The following is a 17,010-nucleotide window of genomic DNA, read 5'->3' as shown; positions in this document are numbered from 1 at the left end:
ATCAGTACTTTTGCAGAAAAACTGTTAATAGGAAGCCAGCCTCAGCTTCTTTAGCTCAGAAAGATGGTCTCCGACAGGCCTCTGGAGTCATGGACTGTAGACCAGAGGCCAGGTGAAGCAGAACCAGTGCTGGGCATGAGTACCAAGTCTGGCTCAGCATTTCTCTTGACCTGGAATAACAGTAACAAGAGGGGTGATCTTTCCTGAAAATATTGCTACCCTACCCCACTGACCCATGCAAAGTCAGAGGATCTCCTTGATGCCAACCTTATCATCTGAGAACAGAAGCTGTGACCTGTCACCCAGACACCTATGCAGTGAAGAAGAAAGGATGCAACCCAGAGCTTTCTTCCCTGGGGAAAATTGTGAGCATTCATTCCGTGTGGTTTTCACAGGTCACGGAGATTTAGGACAGCATGAGACATTTCATTTCTTCGAAATCTTTCAAGTTCACAGCACCAGTCATTAGACTTGATGCATCCTTTCATGTGCATTAGCTCATTTAATCCCCATTTTACAGAAGAGTTCATGGAGGCTCAGTGAGGTTAATTGGTTTCACAAGTTAACAGAACCAGTAAATGACAGAGCCCAGGGCTTAAACCTTCCTTATAAGCTCTTAGCCTGTCAGTGCATAGCAATGGTTGGTAGAGCAGTTACATAGCTTTGGGAATTTGTCTAGCCCAATTTCCAAATAAACTAGGTTAGCTAGCTATGAACTAATTGCCTTAATAACATTGCACCATCTCTCAGATAGAACAGTACCTGCCCAGGTTGTCACCTATGAGAATCACCTGAGGAGTCTTAAATCATAACCTCTAATTTGTAAACCCCTTAGTAGTTTCTAATACATAACAGGTGATTTCTATTTTACTAAACACAACTGGACACCCTTATTCCAGAGCTCATTATAGACAGTTTACCATTCTTTCCATCTTACACATTTCTTTAGGGCTCTAGGGACAATGTGATGGATGGATACTCTGTACTCTTATTTATCACTTCATCTCTGCTGAGTTTGTGTCCACGAAAGTCAAGACTGCCAAGAAAAGCATGTAGTTACAAATGATTCTGATGTGTAAGTGTGGAAGCCTACAAGACATATAGGCGGGAAACAGCAGAATGCAGTTCTATCCCTGTCGTTGTTCACAGCCCATTCTCCTGTGCTTATCATGGCTCAAAGAACCAACTTAAAAAGCCAGTGACTTAACAAAGAGTAGTCTCATCCTCTCTTAGTCACTTTGTATGCTGTTCCCTGATATCTCCCATTATACTTTAAGGAGCCATCCCTAAGCCCCTGAGCCATCTGGTCACAGCTGCATCAAACCATAGTAGGTCTGATATGTTTGAATCAGAATGATGTGGCAGATCCTGAATTGGTTAGTGAGACCCTGAGGGACTGCTTCAAGTGAAAGGAATCTCAGCAGAGGCAATTATCCAAGAGAAATATACTATCTCTCAGCCTTCATAGCAGGCTTTGCTTACCTAACCCTTGTTTATTAAACCCAATCTGGTGGACATAGACTGAAGTATTTGCTGGACCCAAGGCAGGCAACCAAAGAAACAGGAAAGAGACCCAGTCTTCCTGAAGCCTGGGAACAAACTGGGATGGCTAGGACATCACACCATAAAAACATTTCCAGTCCTGCAGATCCAAAGATTCAGGGTCTACATGGCACAGGGCAACAACAGGATACTTAAGAGGAGTGCCAGTGAGCATCCAGTATTGACAGCTGGAGGCCTCAACGACTCATTGCAATGAACATTTTTAAGTAGAGCTGTTTGGACAAAAGGGCTTGCTGTGTGACACACTGCCGCTTCCATGGTCAGATGTTTGTTTGGTTTTTTGTTTTTTAACTGAGGGTAGGTTGCAAGGGTAGAAGGCAGATGCAAAGGTATGGGGAGATGAGTGAGATTGGGGTACGTAATATGAAATCCACAGAGAATCAATAAAAAGCTAAAACAACAACAACAAATATTTACCATTACTCTCTGAGTCAGCTTTTGTCTCTTAGTGAATATTTGACTGTCTGCAATAAGGTTTGACCAAAATTTCTAGTTTGTGTCCTCCTAAAACCAGTATGGGTTTTGCATTTTTAGATTGCTAAGGGGGAAAGCAGAGAATCTACTTTGTGACACATGAAAGTTATATGAAACTCAAAGTGTCCATTAATAAGACTCCTGACACACCATTGACTTTGTTTGCCCGTGGCTGCTTTGCAGGTCATGGTGGCAGAACTTAAGAGGTGCCATCAGAAATCTTATGGTTTCTGAAGCCAGAAGCATCTACTCTCTAAACAAGAGTGTCTACCAACAACAGTTTATAGCAAAGCAGAATGTTGTGTGGTAGGGATTTGTCAGAACTGAGTTAGGATCCTGACTGTGCCACTTATTTTCCACCATCTGATAAATGGGAATAATAACCCACTGATAATAGGCTGCTTGGAGGTCTAAGGTGCCATAAATGTAACATAAAACCCACAGATGTAAAACCATTATTGATGCTCAGTAAATATCAGGCACCTCCATCCCATTAATTATTTACAGTTTCCTTATGGAGGCACCAAAAGAATGAAACAGCAAGGGGCTATTGGTACACTTGATTGGAGAGCTACACACACAAGATACAGAAGAAAAGAATGAGAATGGTGTTTTCAATTTGGTCTTAAAGTATCTGCTATCACACACTCTTCACTTACCCCTGTATTACTTTCTGTATACAGTAGGTCCTGGTAACTGGACACCCATCAGTCAATACTTTTGAATGAGAGCATGCATTTTCATCCCTAAGCTCCCTAAGAGTTGGTGCACCCATCAAATTTTGTTCTGTGGACATGGAAAATACATTGTCATGTAAACTTGGATTTCTTGGCCTATGTGATCTAAAACTGCAGATCCTGAGGAATCAAGTAGCACAAATTCCTCTCAATAACCTGAGGTTTCAGACCTACAAGACCTTTTTGTAACACAAAAGAGAAAAATGCATAAAACCTAAGGAAGCCCACAGGCATTTACAGTGGACACTAGCATTTAAAAACCTAGATGTCTTTCAAGTATGTCTTGTTGATCTGATCATAAGCAGGAAATGTTGGCAAGCTCACAAAATGGAGTGAATAAGAGAAAACTTTCAATGTGAAAATGTGGCCTACGGACAGATCGAGCAAGTAAGGAGCAGCTGAGTGGTACAGATCTTTGGGGAAGGGGACAAAAGGATGGTTGAAAGAAAGATGTGCAGAGAAGCCTATGCATATAGAGTCTAGCTATAGGTGCTAGTATGTCTGGACTATTGCATGATGGGAAGAAGGAACCTTCATGTGAGATGTAAGAGACTACCAGAGACCAAATGAAAATGTGTCTTCTGGAACCCCTTTGGCTTGTCCCACGACCATTTGGATGAAGCTTCTGGTTTTTTGGTCTGATTTCAAAACTTCTTTCTATCTTCCACATTTTCTGGATTCATTTTAGAGTATCTTTTTGGGTGGTAAGACAATGACATGTCATTCCAACTGCAGCCTGTCCAGAGATTCCTTTGTACTAGGTTTATATTAAGTAGAGTGTGTTGCCTTAGCCACTGATGGGCTAACATTGTCTACCTGACTTCACATAGGATAAATATGAAGGATTCATCTTTGTTATCAATTTGACAGAATATGGAGTCACCTAAAAAAAAATATACCTCTGATCATATTTGTGAGGATGTTTCCAGAAGGGTGGATTAAGGAGGGACGGCTCACTGTGCCTATAGGCAGCACAAAGGGCTGGGGATACAGACTGGATAAGAAGGAAAAAGCAAGCTAAGCATGAACATCATTCTCTCATTCATTCTCTCTCTCTCTCTCTCTCTCTCTCTCTCTCTCTCTCTCCCTCCCTCCCTCTCTCTCTCTCTCCCTCCCTCCCTCCCTCCCTCCCCCTCCCCCCTCTTTCTTTTTGTTCTCCAAGTTTCAGGAAGGAAAAAAAGGCCTAAGCAAAAAGTTTGTCATGGAACCCTTTAACTTTTATAATTGAAAAAGTGAGTCCCAGGTAAACTCAGCAGGAATCTTAAATTGAGTTGTTTTTAATAAACTTACCTTCATTATTGTATCAGGCTTGTAATTTTGTAATATTGTATCTGCCCAGTGCTTTAAGGCAGAGAGGGAAAAGCCATGATTTGATTGTAAGGGCTACTTTCATAAACATTTCAAGGAAGAGAGCATACATGCTCTCAGAGCTTCCGTCCAGCATCTGTTTGGTGCTCACAGGTACTTTCATTGGTCTGATCAGCAAAGCCACAACCACCAAAGGACTAAGGAACAACTCATCTTCAGGTGGTGTTGGTGAGCTGAGGGAGGGTAGATGAAAGAAACACCAACTATCAAATTCCTGGTAAATAAATACCTTTGCAACTCACTGTACATACGTTATGTGAGATATTTTTTGTTTATCACCCTGTCTTCTCAACTTGCTTAATTGTGTTTCTCGAACTGGCATTCTATACTGACTTAAGGAAAATGATTTGTGCAGAGCCTACTTTGAACTTGCCTTGTCTGTTGGAGTTATACAGCTACTTGGGAAGATCTCCTGAATCAAGGAAGCATGTGGTCTGAATTAAGCCAGTCCTAGGCTTAATGATTCTTTCATTTAGCTTAATCATGAAACTAGGCTACAGAAAGAAACTGAGAAAGGGAGGGAGAGAAGACCTTCCTCTTAACAAAGGTCTTGCTCATGCAGAACTATGATATTATTTGGCCTGGTATAATGGTTGGTTTTGGTTATCAATGTACTCACTTGGGTATTAGTGGGACATGTCTTTGGATGTGGGTATGGGGGCATTTCTGGGGAAAATTAACTGAGAAAGGACCATAATAGGGCAGCAGGATCCACTGGGCTGGATCATCCAGTGGACTGAAGTTCCAATCTAAATAAGAAGTGGCAAAGATGAATGCCAGCTAGACATCAACATTCTCATTTCTCTGCTTCCTTATCTTCTGTGATATGAGCAAACAGCTTCACACCCCTATGGCCACAAACCCAAAAGCCTTCCTCGCCATGAGGAACCAACCATGCCAACCTCACACTGAGCTTGTCATAGCAAAAGGGAAATAACTGTACAAAGGGAGTTTACATTGTTCCCCTTGCTGGCAACAACTAGACTCATACTTGTTTTTCTTGTTTTTAAGGGGGACAATGTGAATTTTATTTCTTTTTTCTTTTTCTCTTTTCCTTTTTGTTTGGATATTTTCTTCATTTACATTTCAAATGTTATCCTCTTTCCTGGTCTCCCCTCCAAAAAAAAAAAAAAAAAAAAAAAACCTATTCCCACCCTTGTTCCCCCTGCTCATCAAACCGCCCTGTCCCACATCCTGGCCCTGGCATTCCCCTACATTGGAGCATAGAGCCTTCACAGGACCAAGGGCCTCTCTTCCCATTGATAACCGACTAGGCCATCCTGTGCTATATATGCAGCTGGAGCCATGAGTCCCACCTTGTGTACTCTTTGGTTGATGGTTTAGGCCCTGGCAGCTGGAGGTTGTGAAGAAAGGGGAACACTCCTTCATTGCTGGTGGGATTGCAACTGCTACAACCATTCTGGAAATCAGTTTGGCGGTTCCTCTGGAAATTGGATGTAGTACTACCTGAGGACCCAGCAATACCACTCCTGGGCATATACCCAGAAGATGCTCCAACATGTAATAAGGACACATACTCCACTATGTTCATAGCAGCCTTATTTATAATAGCCAGAAACTGGAAAGAACTCAGATGTCCCTCAACAGAGGAATGGATACAGAAAATGTGGTACATCTACACAATGGAGTACTACTCAGCTATTAAAAACAATGAACTTATTTAGGCAAATTGATGGATCTAAAGAATATCTTCCTGAGTGAGGTAACCCAATCACAAAGGAACATACATGGTATGCACTCTCTGATAAGTGGATATTAGTTCAGAAGCTCGTCGGAATACCTAAGATACAATCCACAAAGAAAAGAAGAAGGAAGAACAAAGTGTGGATACTTCAATCCTTCTTAGAAGGGGGAACAAAATACCCATGGAAGGAGTTGCAGAGACAAAGTGTGGAGCAGAGACTGAAGGAAGGACAGTCCAGAGCAGGCCCATACTTCTTGAGAGGTCCATTGGGTATACTCATATGCCCAAAGAACACAGCTGCTCTAACATTCAGCAAGTCATCTCTCAAACACTGTCCTGATTCCAGTTTTTCAGGCCTCCAGCCATTGACCACTGTCTCTTCCACAAGATCAAGCCTGACATTATCACCACACAAGACAGTCCTCAGGAAGCCCTGCCTTATTCCTGCCTGGTTTCCTGCAAATAGCCTATTTATCTTTTATAATACAGCAAAAATCAATATTAAACCCATACCAAAGCACTGTTTTAAAGGGTTTTTCTCTTTCTTCTCTCCCATAGACACATTGTTCTCTTTGCCAGTGTGTGTGAGCTTCACTACATATTCAGTAGGTGCGGAAGGCAGCAGTCCTTCCTTCTGACCCATAGATCAGTCTACCACTGGACCAAAGGGTCACAAGAGAAGACTTGGATTTTTAGTTTATTTTTTCATTTATTTATCTCATGTTAGTCTCTTATGCTCTTGACATGACAGCTGTGAGTAAAACCCTACTGGTCCCACACATCCCAGGCAACTACATTAAAAGGTCCTGTCTAATTTAAGGCCACAACCTTTTGTGCTGAACACCCTGAGGCAATGATCAGGCTCTTCACTACTGGACCCCAGCAACAAGTATGGGGTGGGTAGATAATGCAGCATCAAAGGCCAGACACAGGCCGCAGTCAAGCTTTTTGGCACAACCTTCTGCCAGGCTGCTAAGGACTGAGTGTTGTCAGTGTCTGACTTGGGGCACAGCAGATATGTCAAAACTAAGTATGCAATTGAGATGGTCCCATTTTTATGGTACCAATAACAATAATTCAACCAGTATTCAGTTTAGTATGTGGGATCACAGGCTTTGAAAACACACCTGGCTAGAACTGTATGTTCTGGAGACTGTATTCTAGAACATATAAAGCATCTAGAAACAGATTAAAGAATAGCAATATTGACCCCAGGAAGAAAATTGATCACTTCTTTTCTAGGCTTCAAAACACAATCCCAGTATTCACTTTAAAGGCTTGTCCCCACTTTGTATACATGTACATTAATTTCTATTAATTCCAGTAGGACCATGCACATTCAGCAAGTGATAATCACACAACTTAATAAGGAAATATATAGTTTTCAGATTATAGTTATCAAACCATTACACACCATTTGTGATTGGAAGCCTGTTATGATCAATCAATGTGTCTCTTTGGCAGCATAGGGTTATTCTTTACATTATTTGCTGCAGTTTTTCTTGGTTTGAAATGCCACCATTGGGCTGGAGAGATGGCTCTGTGGTTAAGAGCACTGACTGTTCTTTCAAAGGTACTGAGCTCAATTCCTAGCAACCACATTGTGGCTCACAACCATCTGCACTGTGATCTGATGCCCTCTTCTGGTGTGTCTGAAGATAACTACAGTGTACTCATATACATAAAATAAATAAATAAAGTCTTTAAAAACAAACAAAACAAAAAAAGAAATATCATTACAAAATTAAGTTACATCTCATAAAGTCTGTGAAACTGGGAGAACTATCTTGAATTTCTGCATTTAGTCCTAGGTTCTTGATTCAACTTTCACTCCATGGGGCATACTGCCAGTGCTGAACCAAGTTGGCTACCCAATCTACCAGTACGTAATGCTGTTTAAAGGTATTGATGCTAAACTTAGACTCCATAGTTCATAAATCCACATAGACCTCTCTAGACCTTTGAGAATGTTCCGTACAGTCTTTTCTCACCATCCATAGCCTCTCTTTATATTTGGGAGCATTGACGCTACCTTGTTTAAAATTAGGTTTTGCAATAACAGTGGATGAAATTCCTCATGCTCTCTGGACTAGAGGCTGTTTCTTTGTCACCAATTTTATATCACTGTGTTTTCCTATTTTGTACCTCTTCCCAAAATAAATGAGACTTTTCTACTGAATAGTTTTAGCATGCAAGTAATGGGTTTTATCATGGCATTTTCATACATATGTGTCATTAAACTTTGTTTAGGAAACAATTTCTATGTATGGTGGAATTGATTTGCATTCACCAGGAAAGGAGGTAGCAGAGGGCAATCTTTTCTTCCCATGTCAGTGATACCGCATTGCTCAAATGCCCTGGAGCTAGGAGTAGTTAAACCATGTGAAAAGGCAAGCCCTATCAGTTTTATCAGGAAAACTACCTGGTAACATCAGGCTGCCACCAGAGCACACATCAGTCTTCTGATGTTGGTGATGAGGTGAGTAGTATTTTAATCATTTTTACCTATGTACAAACAAAATTTTTTAAAAAGCATAAGTTCTATGGCTTCAAATAGCATTGGTGTGGCTCAGGTCTGTGTGAAATAGCAAGGAAGCATTGGGTGTGGATGAGGCAAACCTGAATCTTCTCTACCTGCTTTTCAACTCTGAGACATGGGCCTGGGTTAGCCCCTCAAAAATAAATGTGATATCTGTCTTGAAAAGATCTTGGAACACTGAGGAAAATAATATTTCCAGAAAGCAAATATTTCCATGAATAAAGGAGGTCAGCAATCAGTATAATTCATCTTGCAACTTACAAATACACATCTCTGTATCACTCTACTCTTCCGGTAATTTCAGACTCTCTCTGCCCAGAATCTTCTGTCAGTGGTGAATATACTTTCCCTCAAAACATGTACCGCCAGAATAAGTGTATTATAGTCGATATGTCTGGTTGGGAGGAAGTCAGTTTCCTTCTGGGAATCGTAGAGATATCTAGGTATAAACTTATATTTTTAGCTGTCTGGAGAGTGGCCCTTCTCCAGGATGGGGTTGCTTTGGGAACCCAAATATATAGCAGTTCCCTTCACAACCTTTATTGTGTGGCCTCTCCTTCTGAATTTGGCTTTTTCTGCCCACGTAGACTGAGTTACTTGTAGACAGTTGCCTGCAGTTCACTCACCTAAGCCAAAATACATGTTCTTATTAGATTTGATTTTGAATTTTCTGGCCTTACTACTATACTTAATGGTTTTAACTTTTTTACCCTGCCCATATGTTCAAGTCCATCCCTACAAAACTCACCATGAAAAGCTGATGTGAAGGAAGCAACACACGCTTGCTAATAGTTTCTTATAAACGTGAAGTCTTTGACATTTGTGCTAAAGGCTCAACAGGAGCACTGCCCTCCTGTTAATTGACACACCTACCGATTGTTGTTGAGCCAATGAAGGGTGTGTGAAGTCAGGGACACTAGGAAAGGCTGTGTAGCTGATGAGTAACTATCAAATAATGGATGAACATGTAATCAGAAGAGGCTGGAATGATGGCTCAGAAGTTAAGAACACTTACATTCTTAAACTGGACGTCATTTTCATTCCCCTCACCCAGACAGCAGCTCACAACCTTCTGTAATTCAAACTCCAGGGATCAGGCACCCTCTTCTGTCCTCTGTGGGTACAAAATGCACATGCACATACATGGAGGCAAACATTGAAACACATAATTTTAAAAAAAATTTATTGGTTTTTTTTGTGAATTTTATGTTATGTACCCCAATCCCACTCACTTTTTATTTCATACCTGCCCTCTGCCCTTGCAATCTACCTTCCCAAAGGAAAAAAAAAAATCTCACCATGGTAGTTGTAGTGTCTCATTAGCATGTCCTACAGTATACCCTTTTGTCCACACTTCTTTTCTTGCAAATGTTCATTTCAATGAGTCAGTTCAGTTATCTGGTTCGAGGCCTCTGGCTTCTGCTACCCTATCAACACTGGGACTCCTCTCTTGGATATTCTGTTGATGCCCTGTGTCATGGAGACCCTGCGGCTTTGGATTTGCAGGACCAGCTCCTTCACATGCTCTAGTAGTTCATCAACGAGGTAGATAACTCAAAGCCTTTAATCTGGTCCTATCTGTCCAGCCTGCCAGCTCTCCCACACCCACACCACTATTGTGAGCTCTCCAGCACTGCCCTGCTGCACATCCAATGCTGCAGCTGCAAAGGGGAGAGCCAGCCCCCTCCAACTCTCATGCCCTCAGGGCAGGCTCACCTGTGCCTACACCACCTGTGCCTACACCACCAGGGCCTACACCACCAGGGCCAGATCCACTGTGCTGCCCGGGTGAGGTGCAGGACCAACTCTACTGCTCTCATGACTTCAGGGCCAGCTCTTGAGTTCACCACAGGTGGCTTAGGGGTAAAGGGTAGGGAGAGCTTCTCTCCCTTGTCCATGCCACCGCAAAGCAGACAAGTGCTGCCACTCCTCCTGCGTCGTCACACCTTCAGGGCCAGCTCACCTGTAACTTCCACAACTAGGGCCAGCTCTACTGTGTGCTTCTTCAGAGAAATGAGGGACCCACCCTCCTGAGTATCACAGCTAGTGAGGGACAAGGACAGCAATCCCACAATGCCCAGATGAGGGACCAGTTTTGCATAGCCTTCAGACATCAACATGGCCCCAGGCAGCAGCTCAAGCCAGGGACATCTGCTGTCCTTTGATGGTAACATTCCCTGCTGCAGGGCCATGAACTCATGGCCCTCAATGGCAGTACAGCCCAAGACCCCACCATGGCCTTAGGTGGCTTCACTAGCTTCTAGCATCAGTCTGTTTTCACTATTCTCCAAGTCCCCAGTTCCACCTCTCTCCACTATGCACATACCCTTCTTCTCTTTCTCTTCCATCTTTCCACTTACTTGATCATCATGACCTATAGGTATCTGGAGTTGTCTCAGGGGTACTGTGCCCCATCTAGGGCACTAGTGTGTGTGTCTTCAATCAGGGTCCATCTCAGACAGGTCTGCCTGCCTAGGCCTGTGCTTTGCTGGACTGATGGTCGACTCAAACTTGTTCTCCACTCAGGCCCCATGGCATCAGACTAGTTGTTGTCTCTGGCTTATCTTGGACTCTTCCCACCTAGGCCATGTGACCTGGACTAGGGTTATTTGAGGGCAGTCTGACTGCCTACACCTCAGGCACTGAGTTAGTGCTCACCTCAGGCTAACTCCCCCCCTGCGCCACATGGCATCAGGCAGGGGCTCATACATTTTTCTTTTAAGTAACTAAAACTAAAATATGTAATCAGAGTAAAGTTGTAGAAAAGCTGTTTTATTTTTTGCCAAGCCCAGTGTGGCAATGGTGGGAACAGAGTGACAAGATTCCTGCCCCTGAGACAGGACCCCTGATGTGAGCCTCCACAAGTGTAGATGGCTGCTGTGGGCAGAAGGCCTTTCTGTGTGTGATAATGTACATACTTTCACCTTCCTTCAAGCTGTGTCCTCCCTGTAAACATTAATGCTGCATGATATTAGAAACAGCGAGGGTTCAGAAGTTGAGGGTAGGGCTATGTCTCAGCAAAATGATAAACACAGGGACCTTCAGGACAGCCCCTAAGACTATGGGAAAGAGCTCTAAAGAGTTCAAAATATATATAATTCCTCAACTATGGAAAATATAAGGATGCACTATGAATTATGAGGGACTTCATGAACCTAAAGGAATAAAGGCAACTCTACTGTGAGCCAGCTTGTCAGAGACATGCAAAGACAAGCAGATTCCTGAATTCAGGGTCAGCCTGGGACACAGCAAGGTTAGTTAGGACCAGGAGTGGTAAAAAGGGTGATTTCAGGACAGGGTCTCACAAACTAGATTATTCTCCGTGCTTAACAAATGCAGACAGATTTCTGAATTATTTTACAATGTTAGGAAAAAATGCTTACTGACTCTTAAAAATCAAACGGCTGGCCAGGGGATATTGATTTCATAAGATGATCAAAGGAAACATGGAGTAAATGACTGGATTCATATGTAAAATAAAAGACTGGACCTGTGTTCTGCAGGAGATGAGGTGTTTTAGGATAAAAATGGAGAACTCCTTGGAGAAAACACACACATGCACGCCGACATGCATGCACATCCACATGTATTCACACACACATACATGCATGCCCACATGCATGCACACACACATGCATGCACGCACACAAGCAAGCAAGCAGGACATGGACAGAGAGATTTCTTAGAATAACAAGCAGAACATAGGGCATCACCTTAGATCCACCATTTGACTTTGAGTCATTCTTTTTGTCACTCTCAGACACTCTTTCTCTCAGAAGCCCTCTCCATGCCAAGGCTGGACCTTGTCAATGTTCCTGAATAAAACAAGTGGTGTGTATCACACAAGGGCCATGTATGAGCTATACTAATAGTGTCATGTTTCCAGGGAAAACACTGAAGAGAAACTAGTATTTGTGAGAAATACACTTCATGTAAAGTTCACATCAAGATCTTGTTATTATTACTGTGATAAAATATAAATAATAAAAATTTACTATTTTAACCCAGTAGTGTAACTGTCACCATCACCTATCTCCAGAAAGTACTAAGCATTTCCCACCTACCTTAATATTTCTTTCTTCTGTAGTGAGAGTGTTTCAGAGATGTAGTTTAGGTTTACAATAGGTCAATATCTGACAGAGCCTGGTATTAAGCCCAAGATTCTTCATCTCCCTTCATCTATACACCCTGTATGGAAAAGGCTCACTGCCTGAGATTTGGGAGGGAAAACCCATCGCTGAAGGGAGTAAGGTCTTATCTCAGTATAGTAAGCTGTCCCCAAGTGGCTAGTGTTTCTAGTTCCATTTCACCGCTCTTGTTCTTCTGTCCTATACTGTTTCCCAGGAGTCATACTACTGCTTCTGGACAAGCTTCGGAAGATGAAATGGGAGCAGATGTGGAGGCTGACAGCAGAGAGGGAACTCATGGGTATGCTGTCTACCTCCTTGGCTGACCAGGTGAGTGACCAGTGGTAAGGACTCTTAGACATGAGTACACTCTGGTTAATACATGCTGTGTTGTTAGGACGGTAAACACTGAAAAAGGGGGTTTTGTTACAGTTTAGTTTAGCTCCTTGCTTTTTCTGAAACAAGCTCTCGGTATATACGCCAGACTGCCTTGAAGTAGCAATTAACTTGCCTCAGTTTCCCAGATTCTGAGATTTAAGGTATATGCCACCATGCCTGAATTAAGAGGTTCATTTTGGGTCACAATTTAGTAGGCTTTAACCCATCCTTGGTTGAGCACATTGCTCTTGGTCTAATAACAGAATACTACAGAGCACATGTAAGGTCATACCTGTTCACCCCATCAACATCAAAGAAGACACTGCACCCCACAATTCCCCTCACATTTATTCTCCCAGTGACTTTAAAACTTGACACTAAATTCTACCTATCAAAAGTTCAAATATCTCTAGTGGGGAAGCCAGGGAATGCTTGTGACCAGTAGTTTGGAAGAATATTCCAGATCTCAAATTACAGCAGATCTGGTGCTATTTCTAAAAGAATACTATTAGTAATTGGATGGGTCACAATATATTGGATCACTCATGTATTCAACCAAGACAGTCACTGAACATTATAAACTATGACTTGTAGAGAGCAGAGGTAAACAAAGGACCTGATTATTTTCTTTATTTACTTTGTCTATATGGATGTTTGCCTGCATGTATGTTTATGAATCTTATGTGTGCCTGATGCCTATGGAAGCCAGAAGAGGGGATCTGAAACATAAGTTTATTCTTGTGAGCCTCCATATGGGTGCTGGGAATCAAACCCCACTTCCCTAGAAGAACATTCAGAAACACTAAGCTAGGTCTCCAGCAATAGGACCCAGGTTCTTTACCTCAGAAAGTTCATTGTTTATGGAGTCAGACTCACAAGTGGATGACAGTCTTCTATGTTAAAAGCCATCAGTACCATCTTTACCACCACTGTAGGATAGACCTGTTCCCTAAGGTCCCAAAATACCACCATGTATTTCCCGAAATATTTCATATACATCTGAAAAACAGCATGTAATGTATAAACCATTACTGTGGTGCTTTTCCTGGTCACCCTGAACTCAAGGTAATTGCATTTAAGCAAGGAAGAACAACTTTAACCAAACAGTCTGAAAAGGCCCTCGAACTCCCAACAAACTATTAACTAATATTCATTAAAACATATTTCTCAGCTGGGCAGTGGTGGCACACTCTTTTAACCCCAGCACTTTAGAGGCAGAGGCAGGCAGATTTCTGAGTTCGAGGCCAGCCTGGTCTACAGAGTGAGTTCCAGGACAGCCAGGGCTATACAGAGAAACCCTGTCTCGAAACCCCACCCCCCAAAAAAAACCATATTTCTCATTTGGATTGGGAAAGGCATAGGGCCTGTGTGACCTCAGAACTCAGGATCACTCCTTCTTCACCATGTGATATAGATGCCTTCTCGGGACTTTACTTATTCCTTTCTTTCCTATTCATACTGAGATCATGCCACATTTTGTTCATGATCCATTTGTCAAATTCCCATAAAGTTTTCAAATACAGAGGGAACAAAGTCTTCAGGGTTACATCACTGGTTTGTTTTTCGGCGTTATTATTCAGTATTTCCCAAGGAACCAAAACTGATCTCCCTTCCTAAACAATGAGATATGGCATAATGAATAGGTGAAAAAAAATAATAACTCAGGTGCTATCTAAGACCTGAGGGGATACTTGTCTGGAATACTCATATTTCAAGTCGGGTAGCAGTGACCTGAATGCATCCCCTAAAGCTGGGAACTGTATGTCTATGTCCAGTGAGGATCGTTTGTTCAGCCATCTTATGCCATAAAGGCCCATAATTCACCTCCCTGCACCACCTGTCAAATAGTTACCTAATAAGTGAGACTTCATGTTGGGTTTGGAAAGGGAGCTCAAACAAGGTATGTATGTATGTAAATGTGTATGTTTATAAAGTGTGGGAGGGATTTTCCTGGACAAGTGGAGTTTGAAATAAGGAGTTGTACACTGGATGCCTGTGGAAATCCAAGGAACATCCGTCACTAGGCTATCCAAAAGCCCCAAGAAAGAGCTGCTGGGATGGAGTATATGTTATTTGTCTCAACCCTCTAGATTATGTGAGCCACTTGTCATCCCATTGGTTCCTCTCCAGAAGGCTCAGGATAGCATGGAGCGCCAACCTAGGATAGGGGAAGGGGAAAAAAATAGACTTCATTTATTTTATGATAGTCAGCATGAGAAAGTCATTCCCTATCTGCTCTGTGTGAGCTCCATGGATGATGACCACCTAGACTCATAAGCATCAAGTCGGCTAGATTGGCCTGTGACATTCCCCTGTTCCTACCCAAATGTCACCCCTTAGTTTCTGTAGAAAACAGGCAGAAAAACTGTTCACAGTAGGGACATCATTCCCGTACTCAGAGCAGGATACTCAAAAAATGTCTTCCTCTAAGCTGAACCTTCCATTAGCTTCACTGTGTCTTTGGCTTTTATTCCACAGGATATTTTCAATGCTGTTATCAAACAAAACCCCTTTCTGGTGTATCAGCTTCCCTGCTTCTGGAATGTGCAGCTGTCAGACCACACCCGCTCTGAGCAGTGCTACAGAGATGTGTCTGATTTAAAGGTGGGTGAAGAGGTGCCATGACGGGGTGTTGTTCACATCTTCAACATAGTTCTGGTTGGGCATAGGGAAGCTGGGTGTGGTAATTGGCAGGCAACAGCTGTCCTTGAGCCTGTGGGAAATGTGGTAAAAGATGTAAGATCCCAGGCGAACAGAAAGAACATGACTTTTATCTCTGTTGGTTATTTTCTTTCACACTCTTCTTTGACTTTCTGGAAATCACAACAGTGCAGGAATAAAGAACCAGCTTGGGTGGATTTTCCTTTTTCCATCTGATGCCAGTTGTTTTGATTCATGGCAAATCCGTAAATCCATTGATTTAATTCACGCAAAAATATTTGTGGAGAGGCCCACTCCATGTCAGGCCACTACAGAAGAGATGTGAATAACTTCTTACTTTCAAGTCACACTGTAGAAGGGCAGAGAAACCCGGATAGAAATGGGTATAAACAAACACTGCAGGAACCATGACAATTGTAGGAGGGTCCGAGTGAGGAAAGCAAGCACATGTCTCCTGCAGATGGGACAGTGGCAGAAAAGCTTTCATTGTGACCTTCTGAGTGCTAACCAGTGAAGAAGGCCTCACTTTAAGAAAACAACAGGGCAGGGTAGGCGAGCTAGCTGTACATAATGTGACATAACATTCTGATCATGCCTGAAATGAGCAATTATGTATGTAGTCGATGAGTCTATATATTGGATGGGAATTCATTCATTTCCCTGATCAAATACAATGATTGGCCTCACTTGAGAAGGATGATGTCAAGGACACCTCATATGTCCTCCAGTCCCTTGTATGATGTCATCAAGTCAAACTGATATGTTCTTAGAACAAGGCACATTTGGAAAGAGAAGTCCTGGTACATAGACATTAACCATGTTAATGACTCACCGCCCAATATAGTCAAAAGAAAAACGTATCTCAAACCTTGTCTTTCTCCGTCACTTTCTATCGAGGTAGAATACAAATTGAACATATAGCTCACTGATTGGCTGGTCTGACTGACCAATCAATTCTCAGAGATCTCTACCTACTCATGTTTTTATTTGTTTGTTTGTTTGTTTCACATACATACATACATACATACATACATGCATACATACATACATTCACAAACACATGCACATACACACAGTAACCAAGTAACTTGAATTCATTAAGGATAAGCCCTGAATAATATCACCTTGCCTGTAACCTTAAATCTAAATGAAGAATTCTGGGTAATTTTAGTAATGAAATTGTTTTCCAGATTCAAGAATACATTATATGTAGCATATATTCTTTACAAGAAATAGACCTTAACTAATGAAAACATGAAAGATTGACAATATTAAGCAAAAATAATATCAAAAAAGCACCCAATGAAAGCTATACTAATTGTACTGATATCAGATAGAACATCAGTGGGAGAGAGATAAGCACAAGTAAAACTCAAACTTCCCAGTCAGCAATAAGCATGCCAGGTGTAATAAGCATGTCAGGTGTAATAAGCATGCCAGGTGTAATAAGCATGTCAG

At 42.1% G+C, this 17,010-nt stretch overlaps 1 protein-coding gene across 11 annotated transcripts in view; it reads left to right on the top strand.

Moving 5' to 3' along the window:
* Positions 1-17,010, top strand: part of Large1 (LARGE xylosyl- and glucuronyltransferase 1) — a 503,421-nt gene that overhangs the window by 427,623 nt on the left and 58,788 nt on the right. For all 11 annotated transcript variants that reach the window (XM_031340318.1, XM_031340326.1, XM_031340316.1 and 8 more), the window contains 2 exons: positions 12,731-12,843; positions 15,370-15,495. In XM_031340318.1, coding sequence (XP_031196178.1) covers positions 12,731-12,843; positions 15,370-15,495 — 239 coding nt within the window. The remainder of the gene's footprint in view (positions 1-12,730; positions 12,844-15,369; positions 15,496-17,010) is intronic.

The sequence above is a fragment of the Mastomys coucha genome, unplaced genomic scaffold (assembly GCF_008632895.1).
Source record: "Mastomys coucha isolate ucsf_1 unplaced genomic scaffold, UCSF_Mcou_1 pScaffold22, whole genome shotgun sequence".
Classification (NCBI taxonomy): Eukaryota; Metazoa; Chordata; class Mammalia; order Rodentia; family Muridae; genus Mastomys; species Mastomys coucha.
The sequence above is the reverse complement of the archived record's forward strand: the minus strand, read 5'-3'. Positions and strand labels throughout refer to the sequence as shown.